The sequence below is a fragment of the Pteronotus mesoamericanus genome, unplaced genomic scaffold, assembly GCF_021234165.1.
Source record: "Pteronotus mesoamericanus isolate MK-2021 breed Mesoamerican mustached bat unplaced genomic scaffold, CSHL_Meso_final contig_116, whole genome shotgun sequence".
Classification (NCBI taxonomy): Eukaryota; Metazoa; Chordata; class Mammalia; order Chiroptera; family Mormoopidae; genus Pteronotus; species Pteronotus mesoamericanus.
In genome coordinates, this window is record NW_026555027.1 from 24,785,534 (window position 1) to 24,812,640 (window position 27,107).

A 27,107-nucleotide genomic window follows, 5' to 3' on the forward strand; every position below is an offset into this window, starting at 1 on the left:
GAAGTGCTTTCCAGGATATAGCGTTAGGCAGAGAGAAACAACTTTTAACAACGTTTATCAATGCTGTTTTTGACCTAATTCAGGAGATGATTTAAGTGTTTTTTACTAGGAATTTTTTGTCCTAATAACAGTGAGTCAGGAATGGTGGTGATGGGTGAAGGCGGCATTTCAAGCTAGGGATGATAAGGTTCTGCCTTCCACGGGCCCGCCCTCCTGACCTGCTCACTAACGCGGTCTATTTGGAGCAGATCGGGTAGATGATAGGTGGATAGATGAGTAGGCAGATAGATAGAGAGATAAAAATAAAATAGATAGTAAAAATGTGTCTGGGTTTAGGTGCGTGGCTTGGACCACACATTGACTTGGCTATGCTGTAGCATTCACAGGCAAATCACAGCTCAACAGATGACAGCAGGTAGACCTGGGTCTGGTAAGCTTTCCAAGATTTTACACTGACCTGTTTGACATGGGTGTGTATTGATTTAAATTTCACGGTTAGAGTAGGGAAGACCTTACTATTTCCCAAACTGTAAAGTCTACCCAGCTTCTCTACACAGTAGGGATTTGCTCATATTTCCCTTTCTATTACTGTTCTCCCAACTGGCTATTTTAATTAACGTAGTTTAATTTTTTTCATTCTTTTCTCTTTCCTCTTCTCACTTTAAATTTCAGAGGAAACTTTATTCTAAGTACTGTATTTCTGTTAAATTATAGATCTTAGAGATTTACTTTATAGATTCATTTATTATACTAAGCTGTAGGTTTCTTAATATTTTCATTTAAGAAAAATGCCACCTATGCTACAGAAACCGGGCACTGGAGCAACTGTGCACGCAGGCGCCAAAGCTCTGGAGTCAGCACAGAACTGGAGGGAAAACGCTTCCTGCCTAAGATGTTTCTCCTGTGCCACCTACTGACCAAACTTAACATGGTCCCTGTTGGCAAAGGAAGCTAAAATTTTTCATAGACCAGGTCGGTGATTTTCAATCTTCATCTCATGGCACACATAAACTGGTAACTAAAATTCTGTGGCACAAGCTAGGAATCTGGGAGACATTTTCAAATTCTTCCTCTTTTCAGACCTCATATGCTATTATTTACAAAGTCATCCCCATTTCACCTCCTATATACTTATTCTCTTTTACTTTTCATACCTATTCCCCTAGTATAGGCCCTTGCCACCTTCCTAATACCTAATGATCTTCGTGGCTATTCAATCTCCAGCCTTGATGCCCTCAAAATTCTGTTGGCAAAGGTTGGGGACTCCCAGGAAGTAGGGGTCAGGATATGTTGCCGGACTAAATTTTTAAAAACAGAAATCTTTCATTCTTGCTGCTCTGCTCAAAATCCTTGCATGGCTTCTAATGGATCAGGTACAGTGTTTTCTACGCTCATCTCCAGATCAATACAAACACATACACAGCCAGTTGTTTCATGCGGCGCCTTCATTTTTCTTTCTAATGGCCTCCACCAATAACCCCCTCAAGTAGGAACCATGGCGAGCTCATTCTTCCTAATCCTAGCGTAATATCCACTTGAAGAGCTTCAGCGCTCCCCAACCTCTCTGCTGCCACCTTCCTTTAGGGCTGGTTAAACTATTCACCTGTTCTTCAGAATTTAGCGCTTATTCCCGTCGTTCTTCTCAACACAGTCATCCATTCACTAGGTTTTTTTTTTTTTTTTTTTTTTTTTAAGTATCAGTTTCTGTCGATCTCTCCAACTTAAACCGTAGGCTCGGAGATTACTTGTGCAGATGGTACCGAGTGGAGTCTGTGAATATTAAGCGCAGGCAAAGAGGCTGCGGGGAGCAACGCTGCGCGGACGGGAGTGGCGCCCATTTCGGTGTCCTTAGCGCAGGTCGGATCGCGCAGGGGCTCGCGTTGAGCCGGATGGGAGGCGCGCACTTTCTCTTGGGGAGGAGGCTCCGGGTCTGCAACGGGTGTATTTGCAGGGGACTCGGGAAACAAAAGGACAGCGCGGTAAGCTCTGGAAGGCCGTGGGTGGACGCCCGAGGTACCTCACCCCGACGAAAGGACCTTGCCCCGAGAAAACATCCTAGTACACATCTCCTCTCCGCCCTCTCCGCTAGCCCTGCCCACCACGTGATCACGGCCCTGCGTGACCTGCCCCAGCGTCACGTGAGCGACCGCGGCCCTGCGGCCGCAGCCCTGGCTGGGGCCTGGGCTACGGGATCTTTCCTGGTCCTAGTGTTGCCGGCGCTTCTCCTTCTCCAGCTCCTGCCGGCACAATGGAGGAGGAGGATGAGGAAGCGCGAGGGCTTCTGGCAAACGGCCCGGACGAGGCCGGTAGAGACGCCCCCGCTGACCCGGGGATGCTGCCGGCCCTCTGCGACCCCCGTCGCCTGGCGCACCGGCTTTTGGTGCTGTTGCTGATGTGCTTCCTCGGCTTTGGTGAGCCGCCTAGCCGGGTCGGGTGGGGCGGATAACCGAGCAATCTGCGACTTTCCGTCCCCGAGCCCTGAGATCAGCTTACGCCGCCGGTGCCACAGGCCTCTCTTCTCTCATTTTACCTTCGCGGCCTTATTCAAGCCGGTGGCGTCCCGAAAGCGGCGGTCAGGGGACTGAGCTGGGCGAATTTTGTCCCTCTCGACTCCTTTGCTCCACGAAGTTTCAGAGGCTGGCAACTCACTTCCTGCAGCCATAGACAGGGCGGAATCTTTTCTGGTGGTCAACTTTCTTCTCCTGGCACTTGGTTCAGAAGGAATTAAGAAAGTTTAAACTACCACCGCCCCTTCTCTCTTCCCTCAGCTGCATGAAAAATACTTTTAAAAAAGTCAGTTTCGCTGACAGTCTTATCAACTTAAGACACTCTTTTGGAAATTGTATGAGTGTGCCTTGCTTACAGCTTCAGTGAGCAGATGTGTTCCCTTACTCCTACTCTGCCACTTTGAAGGAATCACACTGGATTGCACTTGGGGTTGGCTTGGCAGTGGTTGGTTTCACTTACGAAATCTGATGACTCTGAAGGCAGTTTGAGATAATTTTTAAAACGTCTTCCTATGTTGCAGCAACTAACTTACTCAGCAACATTCTAATGTCAGTGTTAGTTTGGTATGAAAGTAATAATGTGTTTTTGTACGGGGCTCACGGGAAGCGGTGAAATCAAGTTTGGGAACGTATTTTTGCCGCTGCTGGAATTCCTAAGTAGGCATTAAGGGTGCTTTGGGCTTTAGCTTCTTTGCCAGTGCTTTTGAGCCCGTCCACCCCCAGTCTTTTTTTGGAAAGGTGACGCCCGTCCATTAGCTTTAAGTCAGGACAGTGGTACCCCTGACAGCAGCGATTAAAGCAGGGACCAGAAGTCGCTGGTTTAGGAACAGAAAGACCACCACCACAAAACACTTAAAATTGTCCCTACGCAAGTAGACAAATCATTTTCGATAAATTATATTTACTTGCCTGGGTTTCAGAAACCAGATGCATACCCTTCTAATGACAATATTTTTCTCTTGACTCTGTAATTTCTAATATGTACTTTTACAGAGAATTAGTGAAAAAATGGAGGCAGTACTGTCTTGAAGCCTACCACACATCTGTCAATTACAGTACTCTTAAAATAAATCTCAGTGAACGAATGTGAGACCTCTGTCCACTTCACTCTTATCCGCCGACAGACGTTTTTATGTTTTTACTTAATCCTTTAGAACTCTTATTTTGTATTTCTTCATTCCAGGCCCTGTGTTCACTAAATTATTTGGTTTGGGGAATTCTGTTTGTAGAATTAGAACTCTTTTTGTTTTTTATCCTCACTGGAGGAATGCTTATTGGTTTTAGAGAGAAGGGAAAGGAGGGAGAAAAGGGTGAGAGAAACACTGATCAGTTGCCCCTCCTATGCAGCTGTGGACTGAGCCTGCAATTTATGCATGTGCCCTGACTGGGAGTTGAACCTGTGACCCTTCAGTTTACTGGACAATGCCCTGAGCCTAGCCAGCCAGGGCAGAACTCTTGTATCAAATAGTAGAGTAGTTAAACTCCATTCCTCTGCTCAACATAAGTGGTGACCTCAGGTAACGTTACTAGGAAGCTGCTGAGGATATTTGTGAAATTTGTGTGTGTGTGTTTTGGTAACTTTAAATAAGGAAAATACAGGGCTTCATGAATACGTTAAGACATTAGTAGACATATGAAGAATCGTGGAAAGAAAATGGAAGAACAGTTAGTTGTTGATTAACTTCTTGATCCAGGTTCCCAATGTTTGCTAAGTATGCACACTAATTATTTGTAAATGATATGGCGTGTGTTCTCTGGGTTATTTGGCTACAACTTAGAAAATAATGATGGACAAGGAAATGGTCAAAAAAGTTTCCACAGTGTCAGTGCTTGAATCCCTAGTATAAGCATTTAAAATCACCATTTGAGTAGTAACTTGAAACTCCTATGGATAGTATTATTACTTAGAAAATATTTGTTCTTCCTTTTTTCTAGGAAGCTATTTTTGCTATGATAATCCTGCTGCCCTTCAGACGCAGGTTAAACGGGTAAGTTGATTTTTCACCTTTGTTCTGTTTTGAGGAGGTATAGCTGTTGAGGCTTCATCAGCCCTCAGGTTGTGTAGTCTGCAACGTTGTCCAGTGAATCCATTTTAATATCTGTAGGTACCAAATCTGAGTGTGGCAAAGAGTGGCTACAAAATTCATTTATAGCACTGGTTTCTAAGTTGATATTGTTTCACAACTTAGATGAATAATTATGTGCTATTTCCATTGTATTGCCAAAAAATATTAGCAGATTTTTGTCTTTCATTCTCCTATTGAGTAATCATCTGAATGGCAAATGATTTGATAGGATCACTTTTGCCTTCTTAAGTAGGTTTTTTCTTTAAAGATTTTATTTATTTATTTTTTAGAGGGGAAGGGGAGGAGGAAGGGGGAGAGAAACATCAAATGTGTGGTTGCCTCTCATGCGCCCCCTACTGGGGACCTGGCACGCAACCCAGGCATGTGCCCTGACTGGGAATTGCACTAGTGACCCTTTGGTTCCCAGGCCAGCACTCAGTCCTTTGAGCCACACCAGCCAGGGCAGTATGTTTTGTTGTTACTTTGTTTTTTAAATGTGGATGTCTATTTACGTCTTTTGTATTTACATGGTCTCTTTGTCTTTGGACAGGAGAAATGCATAGATTGGCCCTTCACATTCTAGCATGAAAGGGAAGGAAGGTACAAGTTAGTTTGGGGAAAGGCTAAGATTATTTTTTCCATATGGTGGGAAGCCTCAGTGCAGGCAGTGTAAGGGGAATAAGAATATGGAATATATAGGCAGGTGCAGACAGAGGTGGTCTCCATAGTGGGGGATCTGATTGATCATAGATTCCATGAAGCGTCTGAAATGGCTTGAGGACACAAGAAGTTCCCAGGTGTAACCTTTTTCTGGGGGCGGGGCCATAGCAGCCATGAAAATCCCACAGCAGCTAAGTGACTACACATGATTAGGAAACTCCTGCCCTACACAGAAAAAAAAAAAAAAAAATAGATTTGTTAGGTATTAAGCTTAACTGTTTGGAAAAAATAAATTACAGTAGAATTCGGTTCTCGAACTTTGATCCGGAAGGCTGTTCGAGAAGTGATTTTGTTTGAAAACCTAATCGTAAGTGACTGGTCATACAGGCACCAGCATGAAAGGATTGTCGGGTCAAGAAAGGAAGTTTTGTTAAACAACCAAGACATTTTTTTCTGTGAACAACTTAGTCAAGAACTGAAATTGGTCGAGATGGGAGACATCCAAGAACTGAGGTTTGACCATGTTTTCTTTCCATATAGGATATGCAAGTGAATACCACGAAATTCATGCTGCTGTATGCCTGGTATTCTTGGCCCAATGTAGTTTTGTGTTTCTTTGGTGGCTTTTTGATAGACCGAGTATTTGGAATACGGTAAGCTTGAAAAAAAAAAAAAAACTCACCTATAGGTAAAATCTGATTATTAGAAAAACACAAAACTAAATTAAGGTATTTCTAGAAAGAACTGAATAAAATTCTGTATGGCTGTGATAATCTGCATTATTTTTTTTAAAGGTTTTAAAATATCTCTGGAATTAGTTTTTGAAACTAGGTTGGTATTTCAGTTAAGATTGGAGCTCATGAAATAAGGGAACTTGGTTATGCCCTCGTTTGGGATAAGGCAGGCCACGGTCTGAATCCCATTGCACCCACTTGCTCAACTTCCTAGCTCTTCTGAGCTGTTTGTTCTTGGCTTCCTGAGCTTCAGTTTCCTCATTGGTAGAACATGGGTAATAATTGCTGTCTTGCAAGGTGGCTTTGAGGATTGAGAGATGGATATATAATAATTAGTGCTTATGTAGTATTTACCTCTCCCTAGTGAAAATTTCTCTTTCTGCTTTTCTGTGGGTGTTGAACTTCTGTGACCACTTCTGTTAGATACTGAGGAAGGAATAACCCTATAAGCTTTTTCACTTTTTATCCTTGTGAGTGTGTGTATGTTGTTAGTGGAGACTTCAAGAGAACGTAGACTAGGAATATTTCCAGAAAGCAGAGGATAGACTGATAACGAGTTTCCCAACCATGTCTGGTGGAAAAGAATTGAAGAAACGCTTGAGCGTTTAGACTTGGAGACTAACTTTTAAAAGTTTTGAAGAATTAGGGTATAAAGGAGGAATTAAATTTATTTTGCTTGATCTAAAGCGATAGAATTAGCTGGAAACTTCAGGGGAACAGAGTCCACTTAGTATGTTGCAGACTTTGGTCACTCAGGTTAACAGGATGGGCTGTGAATGTGCCTTGGGACCGCAGTGAGTTTTCTGGTGCTGGCTGTGGTGCGGCCCTTTGCCAGGGCAGTGAGAAGGATTTCGGGGATGTGACTCACTCCTGTACTCTTTAAGGACTCTTCTAACATCGGCCTTTTATTCCTCTGGGGAGACGTTAATCAGATATTCAAAGTGTAGAATATTCATGTAAACAGATTTATAATTGTATTAACATGGTTGATGTTTGTCCTTTTAAAAATAGTTTTTAGTTATCAAGAATTATAACCACTTAAAATTACTTAGCCTGGCATTCCTTCTAATTAATCCTAAAAGTTTTAATAGGAATTTTATACAGAATGTCCATTTTTAAATGGGAACCCTGAGTACTTGAAGATTATTTAATAAGTTTTGTTTCAGAGATGACAATGGTTTAAACTAACATGTGTCATTACTGAAGCCTCTGGAATCCCCTCTGAAGTCAAGACTTCTGCAGATTAACATTCACCGCAGAAAAGCTGCTGACTTCAGAGGCAGGCCGGCGCTTCACTTTTCTGCCCTTGGAGGGAGTGCAGAGGGGTCGAAGAAAACATTACTGAAGGACATGGAGACTGACTGAGTGACTGACTGACATATTTTTAATTTATATTCTTTCTCCCCCTCTCCAACAGATGGGGCACCATTATTTTTAGCTGCTTTGTTTGCATTGGACAGGTAAGAAAGGCAAAATCGTTTGTTGAGTAAGTGATACCTTGAATTCTGTCTAATTCCAGCAAAGAATGTGTTTAATGCATGTCTCATTTAATTAATTGGGGTCCACAAATGCCCATATAGTAGTATGAGGCATAAGCCATTTTAAGGATTGAGACAATGAGCATTAATGTTTTAATTTCACAGATTTACTAACAAGGAATATTAAAATTACTGTAGAAGTTGTGATTCATCATAAGTAACTTATTTCTCTTGAATACCCTGAATTTATTTTTCATTGATTCTACAATATATTCTGTGTTGTAGGTTATTTTTGCTCTTGGTGGAATATTTAATGCTTTTTGGCTGATGGAATTTGGAAGGTTTGTGTTTGGGTAAGTTATGAATAATTTCATTTGTCCTAATATGTTTAGTGTTCGGCTATCAGTTTATTAAGGATTTACAGAAAATATACTATTGTCTCTTAATGGAGAATTACTTCAAGTCCTTGAAATCTAGCCATATATACATAAAACTGTTTATTAATTGTCTTTATTTTCCTTTAAAGGAAGCAACAATTTTCAGTGGCCATAGTTAACTCTGTATGGGGTTTGAGTATTAAATAGTTCTCCAGAGATGACAGTTTTCCTAGGAGTTTTGCTTTCCTGTTGTATTAAAGACTATGATTTAGACCCCGTTTATAGTGTAGACCATCAATTTCCAGGTTGGTGATTATGGACATTTTGTTATTTCTTAGTGGGTAGTGTGTGGGTCCTTTTGAACCATGTAGAAAAGGCTTGAATGAGCAAAATAGCAGTAGAATGATTGCTCTTCATAAATTTCAGTGTTGTTAAGTAAGCCCATTCTGAGTCTAGCCTTGGGCTTCCTGACCTGAGGGAACGCAAATGATAGAACTTACTCAGTCTTTAACTTAAGAGGATAACTTACTGATTCTTTTCACTGCTACTAGAGACATGTAGACATAGGTGACGTACTTTTAAAAACTGTACGGAGAGAGAAGGAAATGAAATGTATTTAAAAATAGAAAGGGATTCTGATGGAACTGTGGTCAGAAGGGAATTCATTAACTTGGATTAGTAGAAGAGAGGGCATCTGGTTTTGAAGTAGGACGGAGTGGCGAAGACGGCTCAGTGTTAGGATATGGAGGAGAGCAGCTCCCAACTGAAGGCCTTGGGGTGGGGGGTGGCGGTCAATATGTAGAACTGAAGGACAGTTAACCCAGGAAGCAGGGACTGTTGAATATGGAAGGTAGTGGCCTGACAAGTGAATTTTTAAGTTTTCACAAAGTACGGCTCACTCTTCACACAAGCATGTTGTGCAGCAAAGATGGTGATGCGGTGACCTAGAGTCCTTTCATGGCCTGTCGTGGTTTTTACTGCACTTAGCCAAATTCCAGTGGATGTTGTGTGTCAGCAGTTTGGAAGGGTACAGCGTGGATGGCTTCTCTGTGCACCTGCTCTCTGGAGCCTCAGCTGGAAAGTTGCCTGGGCTGCAGTCATCTAAAAGCTCGTTGGTTCACGTGCATGGCACCTGGGCTGGGAGGGCGTGAAGGGTCGCACTGCTGGCTGCAGTGCCCAAGGGTGGCCTCTGCGTGTGGCTGGGCTTTCTCCCTGCATGGGGAACTCGGAGCTGTTGGACTTCTAACCAAGTGGCTCAGGGCTCCAAGTGGGAGTGTTTGAGTGAGAAAACAGATGTCATCTTTTACGACCTAGGCTTGGGGTCACCCAGCATCACATTCACCATATTCTATTGGTGGCAGTGGTCACAAGCTCACCTAGATTCAGGGCAGGTGACAGTGACTCTGTCTTTTGATAGGAGAGGTCAGAGTTTTAAGCCTATTTGCTGCTTTGCTAACTGTGGCTTTTCTTTAAAAGCTTCACTTTTCTCCCTTTCCTCACTTTTAGGATTGGCGGGGAGTCCTTAGCCGTTGCCCAGAATACATATGCCGTGAGTTGGTTTAAAGGCAAAGAATTAAACCTGGTGTTTGGACTGCAACTTAGCATGGCTAGAATTGTAAGTATGACAAACCTAATGAAGCCAAAGAGGAAGCAAAAGATTGACTCGTATAGCTGTCCCCTAAAAATTACAGGATGAAGTGTTTGTGTGTGACAAATTAGGCATTGATTTTTTAAATGGATTTCTCTAGACCATAGTATAGCATTTACCTTACTTTAATTAAGGCATTTCTAACCTTACTCACTTACGAAGCAGTCTGAAATGGCTAAATGAGCATTCATTAGTTCAGAGAATCTGAGCATTGGAATGTATCTTAATAGGTTTCATCGTATAATTTCTAGCTCATTTTGGCATCCCTGCTACGAAGTCGTCACGTATGGTCCTCTCCTTGGCTCTGCTTGCATATTTTCAGGGATCAGAAGTTCACTATGTGATGGGGCAGCCTCTCTACCTCAATTAACTTGATGACATTCAGACCTCATGTAGAGATGAAATCTGGCTGCACGAGTGGTTTTTACTGATTGCTCCAACTTTTACCCTCTGTAGTTCATGTTTATCTCCTTCCTGTGCACCAGCACTTTGCTTATGAAGATAGCTCTTCACTTCTTGGTCAGACCTGCTCATTTCCTGTGGTTGTCCAAGCTACGTGTCATGGATTTCGGCTCCCTGAGGATGGTGCTCACGCCTCCCTGGCTTCACTGCAGGTGGCCAGTCAGTACTCCTCACATTTAGAACCTGCAAGTGATCATGCTGTTTCCGGTTTGGTCGGATAGAGGGCACCCAGGTGGACGACGTTATGCTGTACTCATGCAGCCTGTGAGGGGCAGTCCCAGACCCCATTCTTTTTTTTCCTCATAAACTCTTATGAAGAGTGCTTTTTAAGAAACTTGCCATTGAAAATCAAGGTTTCAGACTAATCAATGGCACGAAAATGCTTGTAACATAATTGTAGGGAAGAAGAAATCCTGTATAAAAAGTTTTTAATGTAATATTATATCATATGGAATATATAACATGTTTTTATACATGTAGGTTCTCATTTTCCCCTATTGTCAACAGTGGCTGTTGTGTGACGCTCTGTAGAACTTGCCTGCACCTTTGTTTCCTTAGGCCAGGTTGCTGGAAATGGGATTACTGAGTCAGACGGTTTGATAGGGATTCCTGGGAATGTTGAGACATATTTTCACATTGTCCTCTCAGAGATACTTACATCCCTATCTGTGAACATGAAAGAATCCTTTTTAATATTTATAGCTTTGATGGTACAGGCTACTATTACTTTAAAAAGTCTTTATCATTTTGATAGGAAACACCTAAATATTAATTTATAATTCTCTGATAACTAGTATGGTTTCCTATATTTTCTACATTTTATCTGCAAGGCTATTTAGAGTACTTCATTATGTATCTTGTTCAAGTCAAGGCATGTCTGTGGCAGTTTGTGGGTCTCATTGACTAGTAACTTCTCAAAGAATGAAATAGGATCAATTGAGTGAGACCCATTTTCATTGGTGCCATTATAGTCGCCAGTGATCTTCAGGCTCCTTTCCACGTGCTCAAAAACTTGTTATAACCAGTTCAGCCATGTACTGAGAAGCCTTAAGTTTCTAGAAAGGAATCTCAGGGTCTTCTCACAATGGAGGGGAGAGCTGAGGAGTAGGCGGAGTGAGCCAGACCTCAGACAGCCACCTCATTTCTCAGTCTTCAGTGTTGGACTCATCGATAGCATTTAACGCAGTTGACATCCCCCCTTCCTTGATTTCCTCTCTCGGGTTCTAGGATGCTGCAGTCTCATAGTTTTCCTTTTGCCTTTTTGTCTGCTTCTGCCTCTTTTGTTAGTCCCATCTCCATCTCCTCAACCTGTACACGTGGCAGTGCCCCAAAGCTTGGACAGTGGGCAGCTTCCTTTTTCTTTTCATGGTCATTTCCTTGGAGATCTTACCTAGTTTTGAAGGTTTAGATAGCATGTCCTTGCTCCTGAATTTACATCATTTGTCCAGACCTTTCCATACTTGTATATGTAACTTCCTCCTCATCATTTCCATTCGGATGTCTGGTAGGCATATGAAGCCTGCCCTGGCCAAAACCCAGCTCTCGTATTCTACCAAATGAGCCATCCCCCACACCAGCTCATGCTGTAGTTTGCTCATCCTCAGCTGTGGATAACTCTTTCCTGCCAGTTGATCAGACAGAGACTGTGGTGTCCTCTGGAACTCTTTCCCGCCCCTCCCTCCAACACTCCACATATTTTTCTTCTTTTGTTTTTTTAAATCCGCACCTGAGGATATTTTATTGATTTTTGAGAGAGAGAGAGAGAGAGAGAGAGAGAGAAACATAGATGTGAGAGAAACATCAGTTGGTTGCCTCCTACACATGCCCCACCTGGGGATCAAACCCACAGCCTAGGTGTGTGCCTCCACTGGGAATCGAACCCACAACCTTTTGGTGTTCAGGATGACACTCCCACCAGCTGCCAGGGCCCACATATTTTTCTTTAGCAAATCATATTAGCTTTGCCATTAAAATACATCCATATTCCTGCCACTTCTCACGTGCCCATTCTAGCCGCCCTAGTCCGAGACCCGCCATCTGTTCTGGATTATTGCAGTAGCTCCCTAGTGATGTCCTTGCTTCTGCCTTCATCCCACTTGTATCTATTTTGGATGTGGCAGCTAGAGTGGGTCTGTTACCACATGCATGGGTTGTGCCACTTATCTATCAAAACTCTAATGGCTTTCCTTCTTCCCTAGAGTAAACGCCAAAATCCTATTATGACCTATAGCTGCCCTGCCCCACCCAGCCGCCATTTCCCCTTTGGAGACCTCATTTCGTCCTCCCCCTTCTTTATTTACGCAGTTTCACCTCTGCCCCCTTGCCATCCCTCGTGCACGCGGGGCAGCCTCCCTCTCGGGGCCTGTGCACTGGCTGTTCCTTATGCCTGGAATGCTGTTCCCCTACATGTCCTCACAGCTAACTTCCCTCAGGTTTTTACTCCAAAGTCACGTTCTCATTGAGGTCTCCACCCCTGTATAGTCTCCTTCCCTGATTTATTTTTTCCCTAATTTTTTCAAGCACTTTTAAATGCTATTCAATATACTATGTATTTTACTTGTTCTACTTCAGGGATCCCCAAACCCCAGGCTGTAGACCAGTAGCATCCTGTGGCCTGTTAGGAACCAGGCTGCAAGGGAAGCTTGTCTGAGCTCAGCCTCCTGCCCCGCTCCCCTGCCCCCCACCCCCACCTGAGCTCTGCTTCCTGTCCCCAGTCCTCTGTGGAAAAACCCGTCCCTGGTGCCAGGAAGGTTGGGGATGGCTGTTTTATGTCTCTAAACCATAATACCTATGAAAGCTGAAGATTTTTTTGTTCTTTTCTATATTTCCAATACCTAGAACAGTGACTGGCATGTAATTGGGCTCAGAAACTGATACATGAGTGACGAAATAAATGAGAATATTATCCATAACTTTTACCATCTTCTTATGGACAGTCAGAGGACGAATTTTCTTTTTCAGGTGTCAGTACCAGGAAAAGCTGTACTTTTTCTGGGGTTTATTTTGTCATAGGTACCCTGTGACTTTTGTAACTTGTGCTTCATTTTTGTTTTGTCTACTAGTAAGTTACAAATGTACTGTGCTGTTTTGAATACTAACATGTTCTATTAATTGGCATTTTTTTGTGTAGTAATCTTATCTGTTGCTTTATCTTTGTCAGTTTTTTCCTGTGTAGCATTAAAAAAAACTTTATCTCTTGTTTAATCAGAGTCCTGTATATCTGTTCTCTTTCAGGGAAGCACAGTGAACATGAACCTCATGGGATGGCTGTACTCTGCGGTAGAAGCTTCGTTGGGTTCTGCTGATCACACAACCCTTGGAGTCACGCTTATGATTGGTCAGTGAATCCTGATGTTCTGCGTTTTGTCTCTGCCAAGAGCATGTCATAGGAAGTGGTGTGGCAGAGAGGAAAGAACACTGAGATAAGAGTTAGACCACGCTGGTTGTAATTTTGCCTGAGCAGTTCACGAGTTCCTTGACCTAATTAGAAATAATGAGCATTCACTCTGTGTTTTTGTTTCCACTTTCTTAAAATGAGGATCGGGTAATGCTCGTATCTCCTTCAGCGTTGTCCTGATGATCAAATGAGAAAGTGTATGTGAAAACTCTGAAAACAGTCAGGAATTTATACATGTTAAGATGTGAATTGTAGGTTGGCCAAAAAGTCCATTATATTTTTTCTGTACAGTATAAGACACTTTTCGTTTTCACCAATAACTTTATTGACTTGGATGTTTTTGAGTATGTCGGCTATGTCCTGCTATTGACTTCTAGCGGGTAGAGGCGAAAGGTGTTGCTTAACGCCTTCCAGTGCGTCAGTCAGCCCCACAGCCAAGAATTATTTGGCCAGAATGTCAATAGTACCAGGAAGCTTCGCAGACCATTTTTGGCATATGCGAGCAGTTACAGAACCTTCTCCATACACTGCGCAGATCTTTTCTTTCTTTCTTTTTTTTTTTGCATTTCAGTTTTGTTTTTACCTTTCTTAAAATAATAAAACATAGTACGCCAAAAATGTTACATATCTTCTTCCATCTTCAAAATTAAAATGGCTGCACAAAAGTTCATCAATTTTGGTAAGTTTTTTTTTCAAATGCTTGCTGATATGATAGCTGTTACAATGCAATCTAACAAAATTGTTTCAAATGAAGTGAAAGACAAACACTTCTAGAGCCTTCGTAAAGAAAAAACATAACAGACTTTTTGGCCAACCCAATATTAGTTGCTAGCAGAAGGGAGAATTGTTTTCATTTGATGAAATTCAGCTAGTATGCCCCTAGAGCTTAGATTTTGTAGAGATGATATGTATGGAAACCCATTAGGTTGGGGGTCAGGAGCCTGGGTTCTGGTCCTGCCTCTAACGGTTCTGTCATCCTGGACAAGGAAGTTAACCTCCATGTCTCAGTTTTCTCTAAAATTGTGGGTGTTAGACCAAAACTGTGCAGTCCCTTTTGGCCATGAGTTCTCTTAGCTAAGGCCCCACTGCGCTGGCTGCCAGGTGGGTCACTGGGAAGAGAATGAGGACCCGTGCCGCCTCTGTCTGAGCAGTGAATTTGTCTGACTGCGCCCCGCGGTGTGCAGAGGGCTGCTTGCAGAGCCCTAGAGAGACCCGTGAGTTGGGCTCAATGTCCCATGCCATCTTTTATTCCTTGTAATTTCTTGATTACAAGGTAATAAGAGAACAGTGGAGCAATTACCCTAAACAGATGACTTGTGCTTAGGGACTCCTCCTTCCTGCCCCCTCAAACCCTTTGCCTTACTTAAAACCCCTTTCTTATGCTCAAATGCTCTTCAGTATTCCTTCTAGTTCCCTCTATGATGGAAAGTTTGAGAATTTTAAAGAATTTTAGAGCTAGAAAAGACCTGTGCCATTATGTTTCAAAGTCTCCTATTTTACAGATGGGGAAATTTTAAGTCCAGAGATGTTAAGTTCTGTGTATAAGATCATTCAGCTTGGTAGTGGCAGAAATAGAACTTACGTTCTAGTGTCTCTCATTTCTGCAGTTATTCAACTGGACTGTGTTATGTTAGCTAATCAAAGATGCATTTATTTTACTAAGCTTCTTTTTAAAATTCTTGACAGGAGTAATCTGTATTCACTCTTTATCTGATTTATGGCAGTGATAGGAGATCCACAATAGTGAGTAATGCTGAACACTCCAAGGAAAGAGATCCTGAGCAAGCTCTGCTGGGGGAAGGTGGGGCCTTTGGTCTGCCAGAGGGTAGGAGCAAGGGTGACAGACTTTGGGCAGGAATCAAAAGGAAGGTGAGGTGATCACAGAGTCAGACTTTGCTTTTATAATCCCTCCGCCCCCTGCATCCGTTAGTAATGAGTACTTATTACACTGAATTAAAAAAGTGGGACTAACTGGCTAGCTGGTCGTCAGCTTTCTTCAGTTTGTATTCTGCTTTAGAAGACTGGACTAGTTTGTTGTAGTCTTTTCCTTCTAAACTCCAACCTTCTACTGGGAAATAACACAGTAATAGCGACTGCTGTTTGTTGAATGTTTACCATATGCTCTTCATTTTCTTCTCTCCTCATTTAGTAATTGTGGGCTTTTTAAATATGTGCCTAAATATTACCCCTTTGGTTGTTAAGTTTTTTGCATTTAATGTGATATGCTGTGTTTTATGGAACCTTCAGTCTGGCTCTTTTAAAAACCTTTATTTTATTTTTTTAAATTATAGGGGGTATAACATGTATTATTTCACTAATTTGTGCCTTGGTCCTTGGTTACTTGGATCAGAGAGCAGAAAAAATTCTTCATAAAGAAGAAGGAAAAACAGGTAAGGCTTAATGCAAGAAAAGTGGGACTTTGGGGAATTACGGCCTTTTTGAAATAATGTACAATTATGCAAGTTCCTAATGCGGTGTTGTAAACCCCAGTGAGGCTTAATAGATGTTTCTTGATCTTTTAGTTCCATATCTATTTCCATTTGTCTAAATATAGGGGTACATTTTTCTCCTTAGGTTTTTGGCATAATTTACATTCCTGTTTGTATATTTGCAAAATGATCAGTGTTTCTCATTCCTTAGGTAGATACTAACCTTAGGTTTTGCTTTTTCCTAATGTCTTTTTAAATTATCCTTGAAATGTTCCAGTAATTTACTGAGAGAAGTACTTTAACTGAATTGTAAAGGTTAATCACATGATAAATGAAAACTAATCTTGAGTTAGATATGCAAAATTGTACCGATAGCCTCTTCCCTTCCTTCTCTAAGGCGAAGTTATTAAGATAACTGATGTGAAGGACTTCTCCTTACCCCTGTGGCTCATATTTGTCATCTGTGTCTGCTATTACGTCGCCGTGTTCCCTTTCATCGGACTTGGGAAGTGAGTATTGCCTAGCATTCCACTTTTGTTGGCTAAATTATAATGAGGTTTCAGTTACATAAATGTAATTTTTTTAGCTGCAAATCTTGCTTCTCTGGTTATAGTTTAAAAATACACAAAAATTGTTTGATATCCTGGGATACAACTGATTTTCTTTGCCTAAGGTTCAGTATTGATTTAATCCTTTAAAAAATTTTTTAAAAGAAATACCTAATAACAGTTTTGGATTCCAAATATTGATTTATTTTAATGCTTGATTTTAGATTTGTATTTCTTGGCTAGGAAGCCTCTTATTGAGAATGGAGACAGCACATTGGCTCATAGTGATTGGACATATTTTTAATTCCTAGGACTGCGATTCCTCCAGATTCAAATTCAGTGTTCAAATCAAATTTTTCTTCGATTTATCTTCTCTCTCTTGCTCTCTCTCACTCTCTCTTTCCTTTGGCGGCTGTTTAAACAGCCGTTTGTCAGCATGGGTGTGTTTGTCAGGGTGTATGATTGTGATTATAACCTTTAAATTCAGGCCGTTATTCTAAATAACTTGAGACAAGAATCCTATGCATTATATAGCAAAGAACCTGTTCAATACTGCTTTTAAGGAAAAGAGGCTCTCTTAATTCCCATAATACATTTGGTTTTCTGAAAATTTGTGTGCTGTTTCCTGTATATGTAAAAAGGAGAAAAACAGGTATCAGTATATTTTATTCAGTTAGTGAAATATTTATATAAACTCAAAAGCTTTAGCCAGTGACCTGAAGGTGAATAATATCAAATAAGGTGGGAAGACAGTATCAAGAAGGAAAAGTTGACTAAACTTAGAATTATTTATATTCCGTTTTATTTGGTCTTTATTTTTAAAAAAACAGTAGTTCTCTCTAAAGTGCTTTTCTCTCTCTCTCTCTCTCTTTCTCTATTTTAGAGTTTTCTTTATGGAGAAATTTGGATTTTCTTCCCAGGCAGCAAGTGCAATTAACAGGTATTTCAGTAATTCTCTTAAGTGTTTGTTGTGTGCCTAGTGTGGGTCTTTAATTATAACCAAATGTTAGACATATGTGATATAATATCCACAGTGTGAAACCAAGCTTATATTGGGACTTGATCCTGAATGGCCATCTTTGCATTAACGGAAAACCAAAGAAACCTTGGACTACTGTTTATATTGTTATAGTTCTGTTTATTGATGGCAATTTTAGAAGACTGTTAAACTAAATGAGCTAGGGTTTACTTTGCCTAAAGGGCTTAGGGACTTTCTGGAATTTTGTAGGGTGGAGGAGAGCTGTGAGGCATTCCATTAAATATCTTTTCTCTGGGCAGTGTTGTATATGTCATATCAGCTCCCATGTCCCCAGTATTTGGGCTCCTGGTGGACAAGACAGGAAAGAACATCATCTGGGTTCTGTGTGCAGTGGTGACCACTCTTGCCTCCCACATGCTGCTGGCGTTTACGCTGTGGAACCCTTGGATCGCCATGGTAACGTCACTGCGAACACGGGGGGCGGGGGGTACATGTCAGGAGCCACGCTCAGCTCCTCTGATAGCAGTGCTTTTGTGTCAGTGGGGAAAACAATGACTTAACTTCAATTTCTACAAAATAACTTTTTAAAGTATATAAATATTAATTATTAAGGCATAAGGTATTTTTAGTTTCATTTGGCTTATTTAATAGGAAACTCAATGCTGAAATAGAATTTGAAATGAAATAGTCTTATAAAAGCCAAAGTGCTTCTTAGTTCCATTTGTTTTTCTAGACTTCATTAAAAGAAGTCATTCCATCGTAGGTGGCAAAAGAAATCTATTGGCCCAATATCCATCATTTCACATCCTTTTGTCTTTGACTTTCAGTAGGTCAGAAAGTAATAATGAATTCATTAAGTTTTTGTCACTGTTTTTCAGAATGTCGTTTTTACGACCACAGGCTAAATTGCTATCTTATCTGTTAATAAAAGAATATCTTGAACATATATACAGGATGGGGCAAAAGTAGATTTACAGTTGTTTATATGGAAAATAATACAATCATAAATAATAATACAAGAATAAACTGTTCTGCGTACGCACAACTGTAACCCTACCTTTGCCCCACCCTGTATTAGTGCACTGGGTGAGAATTCTGTAGGACAGATTCATAGAAGTTGAAATGCTATAGTGCAGTCTTTGCAACATTTAACATCTTGATAGATATTCAGTAACTTTCTACTCATTTATAGCTTTATCAGTAATATAAGAATGTGTCTTTTTGTATATTCTAGCCATTGTTGGACATTGGCATTATTTTAATCTTTGCCTATATAATAGGTATACATCTTTAACTTAAATTGTAAGGTTCCTTTTTTAAATGAAGAAAAAGACAGGACTAGGTGATGTTTAACAAGGAGTGGATATTAGTTCTCTGCTCTTCTCTCCTGTTGGGTGTTGGTGACCCAGGGATAAGATACTGGACTTATTGATGTGATATGGCCTTGGTTGCTTAATATGTAATTCCTAATAAATATTGGAAAATAAGCTTGCTTAAAACGTTGGTAATACCTTTTTTTGCTAATTAGCTTTGTTTTCTTGGTTATTGACTGCACCCTGGGCCCAGGCAATTATATATGCATATAATATAAAGTGATTAAGACAGCGTGTGTGTATTTCCTCACCAAAGGGCTGCTGTTAGGGAGGGCCAGACTTTTTTGGTATTGAATATGAGTTTTAACCCAATTGCAATAAAATTTACCTGAATATTCATATATTAGCTATTATGTCAGTCTTGCTAGCCTGCATCAGAGGAAAACCAGCTTTTGGGTTTTATAAGGCTTTTCCCCTTTTCTGCACTGCTTTCTGCAGAGCCTCCTCGGACTCTCCTATTCATTGCTTGCCTGCGCACTGTGGCCAATGGTGGCGTTCGTAGTTCCGGAACACCAGCTGGGAACTGCGTATGGCTTGTAAGTATTTGCACTGTGGATCGTAAAATGTCTCTCTCTGCTGTGTCAACTTAATTCTCATATGAAACTCCAGGTCTCCTGAATCTAGTCATCTTTAGGTTTCTGGGACAGCTCTGAACCTGGAAATAGCTCGAAAAGTCACTTAATCTGTTTATGATATTGTGGCAACGAAAATGCTCCAAACCTCCAGCAAGAGAGCCAGGGTTAAGCTAACCTGTAAGAGGTAATTGGCTGACACTAAGGCCTCTCTGCCTGTTTATCTGAGGGCTTCTCAGTGAGAAGTTGAGTCCTGGTCTCTGGCCCAAAAGGCAGAAGGGGGTTGGTATTCACTTGCCCTTTCTTTCATTCAGCAGGAAGGTTTTGAGTTCATAGTGTACCTAAGGCAAGCTCCCTTACCTTTGAGCATGAAGTCTAGTAGAGGAAATGATTGTGGGGAAAAAACAAATCTAATCATGTCATCCCTGGTTGAAAATGTCTCTTAACATGAATACTGTGTGGTTTATAGATACTGATATTTATAGTGAATTCTTTTGCTTTGTAAAGACTTTTGAAATTGAAATGTGTTTTTATATTTCTTAAATTGTAGCATGCAGTCCATTCAGAATCTTGGGTTGGCGGTTGTTTCCATCGTTGCTGGCATGATACTGGATACTCGGGGGTACTTGTTTCTAGAAGTCTTCTTCATTGCCTGTGTTTCTTGTAAGTGCACCATATGGCAACATTTATTGAGTTCCTTTTAATATGTAGCAGAATGTTCTTATTTATGCCATTAGGTTTTGTAGTTACTGTTCTGTTTTCCCTTCTTTTGAACCAGATCTCTAAGGTGTAGCTCTCAGATTTGTCTAATTCTTAGCCTGTGCATCAGAGCTTCAGGGCAGGTGACTTTTCAGTTCTCTGAAGAGTCACACGCACTTTTCAGGAGGTTCCTATTCTTAAAGGCAGCAGTGGAAGATGTTCTATATTGTTTTAAATATTTATCTTTTTTACAAAAAAAATCTTCCCCTTTAAAATGGAAGCATTTGAAGGGTCCTGAGTATGTCCTTAGTGTGAATGTGTGGATATAGGTGTGATTTAGGTGTGCTCATGGTTAATTCATTAGGCAGTTTCAAATTATTTTTATTCTTAGTCCTGTTATTTAATTTTTACCTGTAATGATTTGTTAGTTAAAAATAGGAAGTGTTAGGAAACTATTGAAAACTATAAAAATAAATTTTTCCATTAGATAGTCTTTCCCATACACATAAACTGTGCTCATCTCAAAAAAATTCTCATATAACACATTAAGATGCCTTTTATACTTCAGTAACATGTATTTAAAATGGCAAACCCCAGTGATGATACTATCATGGAGTAATGAGTATTTATACTTTAGGTATGGTGTTTGCAGACAACTGCTTATGAATAGCCTGAATACATTATAATATCTCATAGTTTTAGAAATAAGTACATCAAATTTAAAAAAAGTACTTGTTTTTAAAAAAAGCGGGTCCTTTAAGAATTTAAAAAACTGGGTCGTGAAAGTGTTTTGTCTATTTTTTTGATGCTGCAACATGTGGTTTAATTTCAAGCCACAGTTTCATATGCGAGCATATTGGGTTCCCAAGCCAAACGCCAAGTCATTTAAAAATGTTTTTGTGGCCATATTAATTTTAAGTAAATTAAATGTACCTCACTTGTTAAAGTAAAAAGCCAGGGTCCTGACTTTCTGAGGTCTTCCCTGACGCTGGGCTTCTGGGAGTCTAATGATCCCATTCTGATGTTTGGTTAATTAGTAAAATGACCACGGTGTTTTCAGACCTCTCCCCCCATCCCGCCGCCCCAAGGCTGACTTCTGTTTGGCTCTCTGTAAAGAGCCAGCAGCCGAGGGGCTGGCCGGCTGGGGCCCACATTCATGAAAGGAGAGCGAAGAGCGGCTGGGGTGACCCCTGCCCGCGGGTATCTCGGCTTCCTCACTTGGGGCCTGGGCCATCCCTGGGCTCAGGTAGCCCATGGAGAAAAGGGTGCGTAACTTATTTGTAGTGCTTTTTGGAAAATAATGTGAGTAGTGTTTTTATTTTCAAATGCTAGTTAATAAAGATTTATTTGCTTTGTCTCTTTTACTTTGTAACTGTGATGACATAGGAATGATTGGGAAGAAGTAAATACATGTTTTTTTAAGGGACCTGTATTTTTTCACTTCCAGTGTCACTTTTAGCTGGGGTCTTACTCTATGTGGTGAATCGTGCCCGAGGTAAGTAGAAGTTAGGCATTTTTTTCTGAAATTGCAGTGGATAATCTAATGGGGTCACTGGATTGCCTGCCTGCCTGCCTTTTCGAGGCCAGTGCTTTAGCTCAAGTAATAGCAACATTCTCTTCATAGTGATGGAAATATTTTATTATGTAACATAATTTTGTATTCTGGACCTTCACATTGATTAAAATTGTCATGTTCTTTCTGGCCAGTTCAGTGTAAGTTTTATAATATAAAACTTTAGCTGATGTTTTTATATTAGCATGAATTATATTAGCATTAAGAAGTATATAGCATAAACATTTTTAATAACCTAAGGCCATACCTGTGTTGTCTTACATTTAAAAAAATAGGTAAACATACTTATAGTTGATATTTTCATTTGAAGGTTGAAAGTGTTTGATATGGAATGATAAGTTGCAGATTGTTTTTCTTTTGTGAATATACATATACTTCATGCATTTGTGCTTTTTTCTTTGTTCTTTATAAGATTTTGATGTTACCCTTATCAATTTTTCAGTTGTACCCTTAAAATTGTTACGTATTTAGAAGAATGTATACACATGCTGTTTAAATAATTTTAGGTCATTTCTTTTAATTTCTTTGAATTTTCATTATTACTGATTATTAAGTGTCCTAATTAAGAAAACCTAAGGTAATATATAGTCCCAAACTTTAAAAAATGCTAAAATTAAGGAGTGATTATTCGTATTATATAAAGATTCTCAAAAAAATTGTTTTCATCCCTTGGGAAGGTTCTGGGAAATAAACTACTTCTCTCTCATCTTCCATAGCCTTTTAAGTCACTTTAAGGTCTGTCAGTGCAGACGCGTGTGCGTGTATACGTGTGTACGTGTTTGAATTTCACTCATAATAGTTGTATTGAAAGGATTCTGTGCATACTTGTGTTTCAGGTGGGAATCTAAATTACTCTGCAAGACAAAGGGAAGAAATAAAACTTTCTCATGCTGAGTAAGTATTGAAAAAGAGAAAAGATGTCTTTAATTTTGAAAATCTTAAACATTATCCTCTTATTTCAAGGTATTAGGATTGGACTTTTAAGAAACTAGTCTTTTTCATGCATTTCAAGAGCTAATGATTTTCTGTGGAACTACTGTAATTCTGGTTTGTATCATAAAATTTTAAAAGGTGGATATCAAGGGTTAAAATAAAGGGTGAGGGGAAGAATTCGGCTTTAAGTGGCCTTCTGAGAGAAAGAGATGTGTAGTATTTGCAATTTATTGGAGCAAAGGTCTTTGTCCTGAGTTCCTCTGTTGGGCTCGCCCTTCTATTCTCTCTGATGTTTTCTTTTTTTTAACTAGTTGAGATAATGTATTTTTTCTTTTTTTGGTTCTAACTTGCTGTTCTGTGTTCTCTGACTCATTTGGAACAGATTGATGTATGTAGTGTGTGGTTGAAGTTAAATTAACTTTTTTCCATGAGTATGTGCTACGACATAAAGTGATTCTACTGCCTATTATTTGTGATTTTTTAGACATTGAATATTTTTTACTTTAAAAATTTATTTTAAAATATGTACCATGTAATTTTAAGTTCTGTGGATTTTTGAATAGGTTAAAATCCAGTAGGACAAGGCTGTTTATTTCTGGAGGGGAACTGGGGGACAGGTCTTGGCCGTCTCAGATTCCCTTTTAACATAGTACTTCTATTTCTAGAAATACATTTTAAGAAATGAAAGTGTTGTGAGGTTTAAATATCTTAATAAATGTCTTAATGACAGTCTTGTTTATTATGTCAAAAAATTGGAAACAACGTAAATGTTCCAAAGTAGGGAAATGGTTAAGTATATTATGATAAATCCATTTAATATTTTAGGATTTTTAGAGTCAGAGATACTTAACATGCTATACGTTAAGTAAGCAAAAGATAAAAATACATATATAATATTCTAATTTTATTTTTTAACAAAATGTGTGCTGGCATGGTTATTTCTTAAACCTATTACTTGTATATAATAGAAAAAAAATTAAAATAGAAAAAAAATGACAGAAAAATGCCCAGATATTAACAGTTCTATTTGAATGGTCATGTTATAAGAGGGTTTTGTTCGTTTGTTTTGCTTTTTTATATTTTCTGCATTGATCCCGTGTTACTTTTATGGTCAAGAAGAGTTAAAAGATTATCCAGCAAAATGTGTAACTTTTAATATTTGGCACCATGTGTTTTTTAATGCTTATGGTTTTCATATTGTAAACCAGATGGGGCTTTGTGTGTTCTCCTTTTTGATAATTTATTGTATTATGTTTTGCAGATGAGAAGTTTAAGTGACTGTGCGTAAGAATGGGCTGCACACATCACTGATTTGAAAACCTTCATTTAAATTTTTTTTTAAAATTGAGTTTAGTCATTAGGAAAAATAATGGTCTGAAAAGTTATTTCTATTTTAAGGACACCTATTTCAAAGTATATTTGTAAGAACTATTTTATTCTCTGTCTTTTGTGTGCTGCAGAAGAATTTTACTTCAGAATGGGTTAATCAACAGTAAAGTTTAGAAAATTGCTCCAGAACAGGCAGGTGAATTTCAGTAAGGACAGTAAATAATGGAAATCATTGGATCTTGTATTGAGATCATTTTCACAAAGTATGTCTGAAGGATATGGCCTTTAATCTTAAAGCAAAAAAATTTTTTAAAGCTTTTGAGAGGGTAGAAGGGATGTTTCATATAGAATAAACTATGACATTTTAATAGGCATTCCCTTTTGTAATAGGGAACATTTGAAAGGTACTTTATGAAGTCTCTTCATTTTCACAAATAGCAGATTGGGTTCTGCTCTTTTTAATTATGACAGTTTGCTGAGTGGTGTCCCTTTTGAGCTTCTATTTATCTCTCTGTTACTGAGCACCTTTATTATACTTAGGGATACAAATTTGTGGTACAAACTTTCTGTACAGTTTTTTTATAGTCTAAATAATTATCAAAAATGTCCTTTAAATTATGATAATTGCACATACATGGAAAAATAAAAATATTGGAAGAGGAATACATGATGTCTTCTAACTTTTAATTTTTAAAAAATCTTGAAACACTGATTTTAACTTTTATTTTTGTAGAAGATTATAAGAAAGTCTGTGTTAGAATAAAGAAAGTTTGCCTAATCACCATCATTGAAAGATGATAGGGATTAGCTTTTTCTCCAGAGTAGGACCTTAAAATAATATTTGTGTGTTTCACATTAAATAAAATATGGATATATTTCTCTGACAGACTTAAAACACTTTTTAATTGACTTAGTCTTAGCATATTAAAGTCAAGAAATTGTTCGTATGTTTTGCTATCTATGGGCACAACATATTTTAGGCAACAACTGTTAAACTAACAAAACTACCTGCTTATATTATTTAAAGTACATGGCATAACATTGTATGCCTAGAATTTCTGGAACTGATTGAAAGCACATTCCTTTTCAGAATATGTTTACTTACATCCATTTTTATGATTATTTATAGCTTATTGTGTCATTATTCAGTTGTTAGTTCTTTAGGCTTTGACTGCCATGCAATGTTCTAGCCCATGGCTAGTGAGTGTTGTCCTCACCATTGGGAGAGCGCAGGAAGTCAGCTGCTGCTGCGCCTGCTGCTGGGGGGCCTGTGTGCTCTGGCCGCCCCTTCATCTTTCCTCTCCCTTGGTGCCCCAGCTTCAGGGAGCTGCTTACATTTTTTTCAGACGAGTCAGGTCCTGTCCCTTCTCAGGGGCTTTGTCGACATTCCCTTTGCTTAGAATATTTTATCCGGATTCTCTGTGACCTGGTTTCAGCCGATTTCCAATAGGAAATCTTAGCCCCAGCTCAGAACCATTATTTCTATGGAAATAATTCCTGTGATCTTTGAAAAAGCCTGTGCTTTTCCTTCTTAGCGTACCTCAGCCTGTAATGAAGAAGTTGTGATGGTGTGGGTTTCTGTCCCTTCCTTTAGATTGTAAGCTCCTTGAGGGCAAGAACTGTGTCTGTTACATTAATGATTGTGTTGGTAATGCCTGGCACAAAATAAATATTTTTTTGAATGATGCATAAATAAAAAGTAAATTGGAATAACTTTTGAAGGATAAATTGGCAATAGAGTAAGAGACCTAAAAGGGATATAGTGGTGGGCTGCATAACTTGGTTTATCGATTCCATTTCTAATAATTTACCCTAAGGAAATCATCAGACAGATACACACATAAATATATTTTAAGAAAGTGTCTTCATTGTATGATTGCTTATGATAGCCTAAAATAGGAAATCACTGATGTTTATAAAAATAGATTAGTTAGGTACCTTGTATCATATGCCTAAAGTGAAATACTAAGCTGTCATTAAATGGTTTCATTAGAGAGCATGCTGACAGAGAATGATGGCATTGTTATGCAGAAGATTCAGTGCTGCTCTTTTTGTAAAAGCAAACATGTCTGACGGATATACACATAAATGCCTTTGAGTTTGAAGAAAGTGGTGTTAGTGTTCAAAAGGGAGGGAGGTAAAAGGTAATGTTTTCCAAAGAACTTTGAGGATGCCGGTGAGAGTTCAACAGGGCCCTGAGTTAGAAATAGAGTTTGCATTGTTTGGAAGAAAATCACAAAGCAACAGAGAAAATCACATGTGATGGGAACCATAGGAGACAAAGCAACAGAGAATAGGCGCTAAATGAAATCATGTACATATTTTTTGATCCCAACGGTAGTGAAGACCAGTTTTAAGTCATCTTCAGGCTCTCCGTGATTTGTTAGGCCTCCACCTCAGCCTCAAACACCATGGCTTCTTCCTTTGCCTGTTCTCCGATCGCTCTCTGGGGGCAGGGATGGGAAGGTGGTTGACCCCAGAGCAGGGATTTGCTGCTTAGAGGCTGGTGGGGAAAACTTGGATGTCTTGTAAGAAATACTGACAAGTCCTTGACGCCATGCAGGCAGTCCGGACAGTGAACTTACGACACACTTACTACCACTTACTTCCCTGAGGTGTTTGTGTATATGGTCATGTACTCAAGTGACATGGTACCTCCTTTGGTAGATCTTGGTTAGTCCCACATGATAGCAGCTCTTCTAACTTACAGTACTCCCTTAACTGGCTTTTCTCCTTAGACTTGACTGCAAATCAATTGTGTAAAGAAAATCAGTGGCCCTGTGAGCCATTCTATTGGGGATTAGCATGTACTTTGTAGGAATTTGTCTTTTTGGAGAGGATCACCTTTTGTGCTTGTCTCCTAAGTTTTACTAGGTGGCAGCTTCCTGTACTTTCATTTCCTGATTAGCAAATAGAGTATCATTAGAGTTCCTTTTTTCACTCACATTCTTATTTTATAAAACATACAGATATGGTTAATTACCATATATTAGATGTGTATTCATCAATGCATGACCTAAAATACTATGTCTAGAGAAATACCTATCCATTCCTTGCATTTAGTGGGTTAGTTGAGAACTGGACAATGTGGACCCTCCTAGGATAGCTTGGAGAGTTTTGAGCACTCTTGCAAGTAAGGAAGCATGCTTGGAAATTTCTAGGATAACGATGGCTTGTTCACAAACAGCTGAAAGTATGAGCTGGTGACACTCTGAAGCTTCTTTGCAAAACTTATCCCATTGTCCCCCTTCTTCCCGAATACTAAGGCTCACTGTTCCAAGGAAAGTATGATGATGTTGGGGTTCTGTGTCTTACATGTTCAGGTAGTTTTAGCCTTTCAAAG

At 39.5% G+C, this 27,107-nt stretch overlaps 1 protein-coding gene across 2 annotated transcripts; it reads left to right on the top strand.

Moving 5' to 3' along the window:
• The first annotated feature begins 2,144 nt into the window (after positions 1 to 2,144).
• Positions 2,145 to 26,106, top strand: MFSD1 (major facilitator superfamily domain containing 1). 2 transcript variants are annotated; one of them, XM_054580093.1, is made up of 16 exons: positions 2,145 to 2,411; positions 4,443 to 4,495; positions 5,774 to 5,886; positions 7,385 to 7,427; positions 7,731 to 7,798; positions 9,329 to 9,437; positions 13,167 to 13,269; positions 15,621 to 15,719; positions 16,156 to 16,267; positions 17,190 to 17,246; positions 17,585 to 17,741; positions 19,097 to 19,194; positions 19,781 to 19,893; positions 21,377 to 21,424; positions 22,339 to 22,396; positions 23,697 to 26,106. In XM_054580093.1, the coding sequence occupies exons 1-16, from the start codon at positions 2,249 to 2,251 to the stop codon at positions 23,698 to 23,700; spliced, it is 1,398 nt and encodes a 465-aa protein (XP_054436068.1). In that variant the 5' UTR covers positions 2,145 to 2,248; the 3' UTR covers positions 23,701 to 26,106. The 2 variants fall into 2 exon arrangements, with proteins under 2 accessions (XP_054436068.1, XP_054436077.1); XM_054580102.1 differs by lacking the exon at positions 23,697 to 26,106 and having other exon boundaries at positions 22,339 to 22,400.
• The last annotated feature ends 1,001 nt before the right edge of the window (positions 26,107 to 27,107 follow it).

Coding starts and splice junctions, on each gene's coding strand:
- MFSD1 (XM_054580093.1), top strand. CDS start 2,249: ATGGAGGAGGAGGATGAGGAAGCGCGAGGGCTTCTGGCAAACGGCCCG. Junction 4,496..5,773: donor TTCAGACGCAGGTTAAACGG/GTAAGTTGATTT, acceptor CTTTCCATATAG/GATATGCAAGTGAATACCAC. Junction 16,268..17,189: donor CCTTTCATCGGACTTGGGAA/GTGAGTATTGCC, acceptor TCTCTATTTTAG/AGTTTTCTTTATGGAGAAAT.